The following is an 8740-nucleotide window of genomic DNA, read 5'->3' as shown; positions in this document are numbered from 1 at the left end:
CGGAAAGAGCAGGCGGAAGTGACGCAGACCAGCCCCCCTCGATGCCGGGTTGGGGTTTCGCGGCTGTCTTTCGCCGTTCGGGGGCTGCGGTTTGGGCTGCAGCGGGACGGAGACATGCAATGCCCCGAAAGGTCAGGCCCGGCGTGCGGACGCCGCTTGAAAAGGCTGCAGGCCTCTCTCGCGCGGGTTTGGACTACAAGCTCCTTCCTCTCCTCCCCTTGGAGGGATGATGGGAGTTGTAGTCTGGAAACGCTGCTCTTCCGGGTTGGGGGATAAACCAGTAGCAAGGATGAAGCGCCAAGGGGCAGAATCCCTCCTTTTGGGGTGCGGGCTCCTTTAGGATAATTGATAGCCCAATGCAGGGGTAGGCAAAGTTGGCTCTTCTATGACTTGTGGACTTCAACTCCCAGAATCCCTAAGCCAATCATGCTAGCTCAGGAATTCTGGGAGTTGAAGTCCACATGTCATAAAAGAGCCAACTTTGCCTACCCCTGCATTGGGCTATCAATTATGGGATAATTGAGAGCCCCAATGCAATGGGGAGTGGGGGAGGCAGCCTTTGCTTCTTCTCAGGGTTTGGGGAGGGGGGCTGCAGGGACTCTCCATTTTCCATGGGAAAGAAGGGACTTACTTGATGCTTCTCTGCGCAATAGCAACAGACTTATATACCGCTTTACAGCCCTCTCTAAGCGGTTTACAGAGCCAGCCTATTGACCCCCAGCAATCTGGGTCCTCATTTTACCCACTTCTGAAGGATGGAAGGCTGAGCCAACCTTGAACTGGTCGGTATCAAACCGCCGGCAGTAGGCAGAGTTAGCAATAGCACTAAGCACTTTAGAGTTATATACCGCTTCATAAAGTGGTTTACATAGCAATATCACCAGTGAAGGGCTGCAAAATTTTTTACTACCACGTTGTGGGTGTGGCTTATTTTATGGGTGTGGCTTGCCAGCCATGTGACCAGGTGGGAGTGGCTTGACGATCATGTGACGGGTGGCTTAAAGGTCATGTGGCTGGCTTAAAGATGGCTAACTTGACGTCACTCACGTCAAGGGTTTGGGTTAGGGTTAGGGTGCCTGGCCTCTCCTCGCCTCAAAGAGATACAAATATACTATTTAATTATATGTATATATGCCATATGTGTGCATACATATTGCACACAGGCTGCCCGTCTGTCTGTCAAGGACTCATTTTGTGTTTTGATTTAAGGGGAAATCGCAGACCAAGGACTCTGTAAAGCCTTCTGTTCCTCCAGTTCCAGTGACAACTGATAAAAATGGTTCTGTTGTTATCTCTGTTCATGCCAAACCAGGATCTAAACAAAATGCTGTAACAGGTAAGTTAGAGAAATAGGTAAGTACATGTCCGGATATATAGAGCTATGCAGATACCACAATTTATAATGTGGCAATTTATGAACCAGTGCAGAGAAATAATGACGAGACTTTTGTAGAAAAGAGTAGTCAACAGTTTTACTCTTCAGTGTAATCAAAATATCTTCTGTCTTAGTCTTCTATCTACAGGGACAAACTAAAGCTTACTTACATGTAGATTCTAAACCAATCCAGGTTTCTCTGTATCAACACTACAGCTGTAACTCAATAATTAACTCGTGTTAAAACTGCTCCAGCTAACTAACATAAACACTATTACCACCAGCAACAGCTAACAGCTTAACAGCTAATAATCATTGTAAAGTTGCTTTGCATTTTATAATGCTCTGGCCCAATCAGGTTGCAGTTTACACCCCGTGATTCAGCATTCATTACTGTTTAACATGCTTTTTTAACCTCATATGGTAACACAAAGCAGTGTTTCCCAACCTTGGCAACTTGAAGATATCTGGACTTATTTATTCATTCATTCATTCATTCATTCATTCATTCATTCATTCATTCATTCATTTCTTTGATTTGTATGCCGCCCCTCTCTGTAGACTCGGGGCGGCTAACAACAATAACAAAAAACAGCATATAAATCCAATATTAAAACAACTAAAAAACCCTTATTGTAAAACTAATCATACATACAAACAAACATACCATGCATAAATTGTAAGGCCTAGGGGGAAAGAGTATCTCAGTTCCCCCATGCCTGACGGCAGGGGTGGGTTTTAAGGAGCTTACAAAAGGCAAGGAGGGTGGGGGCAATTCTAATCTCTGGGGGGAGTTGGTTCCAGAGGGTCGGGGCCGCCACAGAGAAGGCTCTTCCCCTGGGCCCCGCCAAACGACATTGTTTAGTTGAGGGGACCCGGAGAAGGCCCACTCTGTGGGACCTAACTGGTCGCTGGGATTCATGCAGCAGAAGGCGGTCCCGGAGATAATCTGGTCCGGTGCCATTCGCTGACTGGAGAAGTCTGGGAGTTGAAGTCCAAATATCTTCAAGTTGCCAAGGTTGGGAATCACTGACACAAAGGAACCTCACCTAGGATTGAGCTAATCCTTGACAGTACATATGCAACATTGACAGCGTTTGAGGCAGAGATCTTGCCTTGTAACCAGGGGTGGGCTACTGCCCAGACAGGGGGAAACGCAGAATGGTAGCAAAAATGGAGCTCCACCCCGGAGCACCCAATTTGTACTGAAAGATGTTGAAAGAAAATGCAGGGCGACCTGCATACGTCACGCCCACAGTATGGTAGTAAAAATGTTGCTAGCCCTTCACTGCCTGTAACCCAGAGAAATTATTTGAGAGTGGGGGTTGTCAGAATGAATCCAAACAGTTTGGAAAATGTCAAGGCCTTTGCTTGTTGCGTAAATGTCTACACAAGAGGGTTTTTTCCACTCTACTTCAGATAATAGAAACACTTGAAGTGGTGATGTTGGTCTTTAGGTATGGGAGGCATTTAAGAGCGTGGGTTAAGAGAAGCTTCAGCTAGGCTATTCCACAGTGATGATGTCTATAAACCTCTAAGCCAGTGATGGTAAACCTATGGCATGGGTGCCACAGGTGGCACGCGGAGCCATATCTGCTGGCACGCAAGCCATTAAAACCCACCTCTGCCGTCAGGCATGGGAGAACTGAGATATCTCCCCTTGCCTATGCAGTTTTATGTATGTATGATTTTTAAATAATGGGGTTTTTTAGACTTTTAATGTTAGATTTATTATTATAGACTTTTAATATGAGTTTTGGCATTGTATACTGTTTTTACCACTGTTGTGAGCCGCCCCGAGTCTGCGGAGAGGGGCGGCATACAAATCTAATAAATAATAATAATAATAATAATAATAATAATAATAATAATAATAATAATAGCCCTAGCTCAGCTCCAACATGCCTGTGTGTGCCGGCCAATTGATTTTTGGCTTGCGCAGAGTCTCTGGGAGGGCGTTTTCGACTTCCAGAGAGCCTCCCCAGGTCCAGGGAAGCCTTTAGAGCCGGGGTGGCGCAGTGGGTAGGGTGCAGTACTGCAGGCCACTAAAGCTGATCGCTAGATCTGCAGGTCAGTGGTTCAAATCTCATCACCGGCTCAAGATTGACTCAACCTTCCATCCTTCCAAGGTGGGTCAAATGAGGACCCGAATTGTGGGGGCAATAGCCTGGCTCTGTTAAAAAGTGCTATTGCTAACATGTTGTAAGCCGCCCTGAGTCTAAGGAGAAGGGGGGCATAAAAATCGAATAAATAAACAAACAAACAAATAAATAAGACAAAGGCCTACTGGGTTCACCAGAAGTTGGGAAACAGGCTGTTTCCAGCCTCCATAAGGCCTCTGGGGTATGTGGGAAGCTGTTTTTGCCCTCCCCAGGTGTTGAATTATGGGCGTGGGCAGTCGTGCATACGCGATAGCACGCGTGCATGCTCTTTCAGCACCCAAGGAAAAAAAGGTTTGCCATCACTGCTCTAAGCTGAACACAAGAACAAGGGGACACAATCTGAAGTTAGTTGGGGGAAAGATCAAAAGCAAAATGAGAAAATATTATTTGACTGAAAGAGTAGTAGATCCTTGGAACAAACTTCCAGCAGACGTGGTTGGTAAATCCACAGTAACTGAATTTAAACATGCCTGGGATAAACATAGATCCATTGTAAGATAAAATACAGGAAATAGTATAAGGGCAGACTAGATGGACCATGAGGTCTTTTTCTGCCGTCAGTCTTCTATGTTTCTACGTTAATGTTAATGTTACATACAGGTGAGAGATTCCAAAGAGGCATTTTAGGGCATGAGTTTAACAGTAGTGATGGCTACATCCTAAAAAATACCTGTTGCAGATCTGAGCACCGATGCGGTGAGCGTGGCCATCGCAGCCCCTCCATCCGAGGGGGAAGCCAACACAGAGCTCTGCCGCTACCTCTCTAAAGTCCTCGAAGTCAAGAAGAACGATGTGGTGTTGGAGAAGGTACACACTCCTGGCCTTTGCGTAAAATCAGTGTTTCTCAAATAGTGGGGCGGGCGCGGAGCAATACGAAGGGGGGGCGCGTGACCCCAGAGAACGTGAATGTGACCCCAGAGACCTTGGTATACTAACAACAAAAGATTTAAGTTCCAAAGCCCACTGCAACAATATAGCCAAGAAGGCTTCAAGAGTTGTAAACCTAATCCTATGTAGCTTCTGCTCTGGCAATCTCCCACTACTTATGAGAGCTTACAAAACTTTTGCCAGACCCATCCTCGAATACAGCTCATCTGTTTGGAACCCATATCGCATCTCAGACATTAACACCCTTGAAAACGTCCAAAGATACTTCACCAGAAGAGCCCTTCACTCCTCCACTCGAAACAGAATACCCTACGAGACTAGACTTTCTAACCTGGGCCTAGAAAGTTTAGAACTAAGACACCTTAAACAAGATCTAAGTATTGCCCACAAGATCATATGCTGCAACGTCCTGCCTGTCGGCAACTACTTCAGCTTCAACCACAACAACACAAGAGCACACAACAGATTTAAACTTAATATTAACCGCTCCAACTTGACTGTAAAAAATATGACTTCAGTAACCGAGTTGTCGAAGCGTGGAACTCATTACCGGACTCCATAGTGTCATCCCCAAACCCCCAACACTTTACCCTTAGATTATCTACGGTTGACCTATCCAGATTCCTAAGAGGTCAGTAAGGGGCGAGTACAAGTGCACTAGAGTGCCTTCCGTCCCCTGTCCTATTGCTCTCCTATATCTCCTTTTTGCCGCAGCGAGTAGGGGTTTTTTGCACCGAGCAACAGCACAGAACAGGAGATTATAAAGTGCATGTAACAAACCCTCAAGAGAGACACCATGGAAAAATATTTAACAGGGATGAAAAGAAAGGAGGAGAGAGACAGATGATGAGAGGAAAATAAGTTTCCCAAAAGCTAAGACAAGGAAATATGACGAGGAAGCGCTTGGTTTCACTGTGAATACGGTGGGAGAAGAGGAAAGATCGGTATATTTACTGTGTCTTCCGAAAGATTTTAGAAATTTATCTCTGCTGCCAGGCCTGGGGTTTTTTAGATCTCCCCCCTCCCCTGCGACCAATGAATGAATGACCTTTAAAGCCCTACATGGCATTGGACCAGAGTACAGTAGTCCCTCGCTATACCGCGCTTCACCTACTGCGTCTTCACTTCATCGCGGGTTTTCAAGAAATATTAATGAGAAAAATCATTCACGGATCTTCGCTGGTTCGCGGGTTTCTGAGGAAGTCGATCGGCAGATTTAAACAGCCCGCCGAACTCGATCGGCAGGTTTTTTAAAAAAAATAAAATCTAAAATTGTAAATACTGTATTTAAATACTGTATCTAAAATAAATACTGTGGGGGAAGGGTTTATAAACACTTAAAACAATGAAAACTTACCAAACAATTACAATATAAATACTTAAATAAGTACTATCAGTCGATAAATTCCACATCGCGGATTTCACCTATCGCGGCCGGGTCTGGAACGTAACACCAGCGATAGGTGAGGGACTACTGTACCTCCCGAATCGCCTGCTGCCGCACGAATCCCAGCGACCGATAAGTTCCCACAGAGTTGGCCTTCTCTAGATCCCGTCGACTAAACAATGTCATTTGGTGGGCCCCAGGGGAAGAGCCTTCTCTGTGGCGGCCCCGTCCTTCTGGAATCAACTCCTCCCGGAGATTAGAACTGCCCCCACCCTCCTTGTCTTTCGTAAATTACTCAAGACCCACCTATATCGCCAGGCATGGGGGAGTTGAGACACCTTTCCCCCAGGCTTTTATATTTTATGTTTGGTATATATGTGTTGTTTGATTTTAAATGATAGGGGTTTATATGTCTTTTTTCTCTTTTAATATTAGATTTGTTCTACTGTAACATTGTTTTTATTATTGTTGTGAGCTGCCCCGAGTCTTCGGAGAGAGGCGGCAAACAAATCTAATAAATTATTATTATTATTATTATTTTTAGCATGGTTGTCGAATGAATGGTATTTATAGTTTTTTATTTAGAATTTTAAAGGTTGTTTTAATGTATTATTAATTGGATTGTTATTATTGTTTTCTGTTTTTTCTTCATGCTGTGAGCCGCCCCGAGTCCTCAGAGAGGGGCAGCATACAAATCCAATTAAATCTTAAATTTTAAATCTAAAAATGTTGGCAGCGGACAGCATGAAGCCAAATAAATTAAGGTGTCACTTAAACCAGTGTTTCCCAACCTTGGCAACTTGAAGATATATGGACTTCAACTCCCAGAATTCCCCAGCCAGCATTCGCTGGCTGGGGAATTCTGGGAGCTGAAGTCCAAATATCTTCAAGTTGCCAAGGTTGGGAAACACTGACTTAAACACATTACACCCCAATCACGGTGATAAGCCGCTTGGGTTTTTTTCAGCAAAAATGTGCCAAATATTGCAAACAATCGTCTCAGTGGAAAGTTGGAAGGGGTCATGCGAAATTTATTTATTTTATTTATTTATTTATTTATAGGATTTGTATGCCGCCCCTCTCCGTGGACTCGGGGTGGCTAACAACAGTGATAAAAACAACTTGGGTTCTTGAGCCTTCCTCTGCACATCAATCCCTAAACGTCTTCTGCTTGTGTTTTGTTTTGTTTTTCAAAACAGGGGAGTAAATCTCGAGATAAAATTGTGAAGATTTTGGCCCCGCTGACTCCAGAGGACGTTTTAGAGAAACTGAGGAAAGAAAGCTCCAACTAGAGCTCTAACCGAAGCCTTAACCAGTTGTTTCTCCAGACGTAAGGAATGACTTCATTTAGGTGTATGAGAGCCCCCAAATACAAGGGGTGGAAAACCCAACAAGAAATCTGTAGACAGCTATAAAGCAATTTAAGTAATTTATAATTTAAGATATACAGTGATCCCTCGATTTTCGCGATCTCGATCTTCGCGAAACGCTATATCGCGATTTTTCAAAAAATAATAATTGAAAAATACTCCACGGTTTTCCCCATCTGATGACGTCATACGTCATCACCAAGAGTCACTTCTCTCTCCCTTTCTCTTCCTTTTTCTCTATCCTTTCTACCTCTTACTCTTTCTTTCTCTCCCTTCTTCATTCAGTTTTCTCTCCCTCCCTTTCTCTCTCTTTCCTTTCTCTCCCTCCCTCCCTGTGCCTGCCCTGCACCACCCAACAGGGACGGACAGCCCCCGATCGTCGGTTCGTCGCCCCCCCCCCCCCCACACACACAGGGAGATCGGGCTGCGAGGGCAGTGGATCCACATCCCCAGCCACCGGCTTGGATTCCCCTCCCGGCGGCATTGGGCTGCCCTGCATCACTCACGCGCTCGACTGCGGTGGCTGCTTTGGCAGGGAAGGAGGAGTTTGGGGAGAAGATGAAGGCAGCGGGCAGCAGCTGAGGCGAAGCGAGGTGAAGGTGGCGAGGAGCGGCGAATCCACCTCCCCAGATCGGGCTGGTGGGGGCGGCAGCAACCGGAGGGAGATCGGGCTGGTGGGGGCAGCAGCAACCGGAGGGAGATCGGGCTGGTGGGGGCGACAGCAACCGGAGGGAGATCGGGCTGGTGGGGGCGGCAGCAACCGGAGGGAGATCGGGCTGGTGGGGGCGGCGAATCCACCTCCCCAGCCACCGGAGAGAGATCGGGCTGGTGGGGGCGGCGAATCCACCTCCCCAGCCACCGGAGAGAGATCGGGCTGGTGGGGGCGGCGAATCCACCTCCCCAGCCAGGCAGCGGCCGGCCGAGCGAACAGGAGAGCGGTGAGTGAGTGAGCGGCCAGCCGGGCAGGCGGGCGAGCGGCAGGCGAGCGGGTGCTGGGGGGGCGGGGACAGCCGACATTGAAAGCAACCTGTCGGCTTCCGAACTTTCGTCGCTCCCCGGCTCCACCATCTGCACATGCGCGGCCATGGAAAAAAAAGGGCGCGCATGCGCAGATGGTGTTTTTACTTCCGCACCGCTATATCGCGAAAAATCGATTGTCGTGAGGGGTCTTGGAACGGAACCCTCGCGATAATCGAGAGATCACTGTATTAAAAAAGGTTTCAGTTATTTTAGTGTCATAACAACAAAGTGCAGAATTATTTGAAAGAACCTCACTGGGCCCTGAATATAACTTTTCTCAGTCCATCTTGACATTTCCTCCCCAAGTCGTTTAGTTTGTTTAGCAGGTCTAGAAGGCAATAGCCAATTTTCACTGCATCACATATATATACAAGAAATATATATTTCTATCAATCATTCTTAACTTGATGTTCTACTTTGCACCTATTATTTCTGTTCATCAGTCTGTTATTCTGCATTTCTTTACACTCCCCTTCTTCTTTCTCCCTTTCTTCCTGCTACCTTCTCACTCCTTCTCTCCCCCTTCACCTTTCTACTT

The 8740-nt window shown here is 46.4% G+C and overlaps 1 protein-coding gene across 1 annotated transcript; it reads left to right on the top strand.

Moving 5' to 3' along the window:
- Positions 1-7248, top strand: C10H15orf40 (chromosome 10 C15orf40 homolog). The gene is made up of 4 exons (XM_070761981.1): positions 1-131; positions 1210-1336; positions 4217-4344; positions 7012-7248. The coding sequence occupies exons 1-4, from the start codon at positions 42-44 to the stop codon at positions 7102-7104; spliced, it is 438 nt and encodes a 145-aa protein (XP_070618082.1). The 5' UTR covers positions 1-41; the 3' UTR covers positions 7105-7248.
- The last annotated feature ends 1492 nt before the right edge of the window (positions 7249-8740 follow it).

Source organism: Erythrolamprus reginae, chromosome 10 (genome assembly GCF_031021105.1).
Source record: "Erythrolamprus reginae isolate rEryReg1 chromosome 10, rEryReg1.hap1, whole genome shotgun sequence".
NCBI classification, from domain to species: Eukaryota; Metazoa; Chordata; class Lepidosauria; order Squamata; family Dipsadidae; genus Erythrolamprus; species Erythrolamprus reginae.
This window is presented reverse-complemented; position numbering and strand designations above follow the sequence as displayed.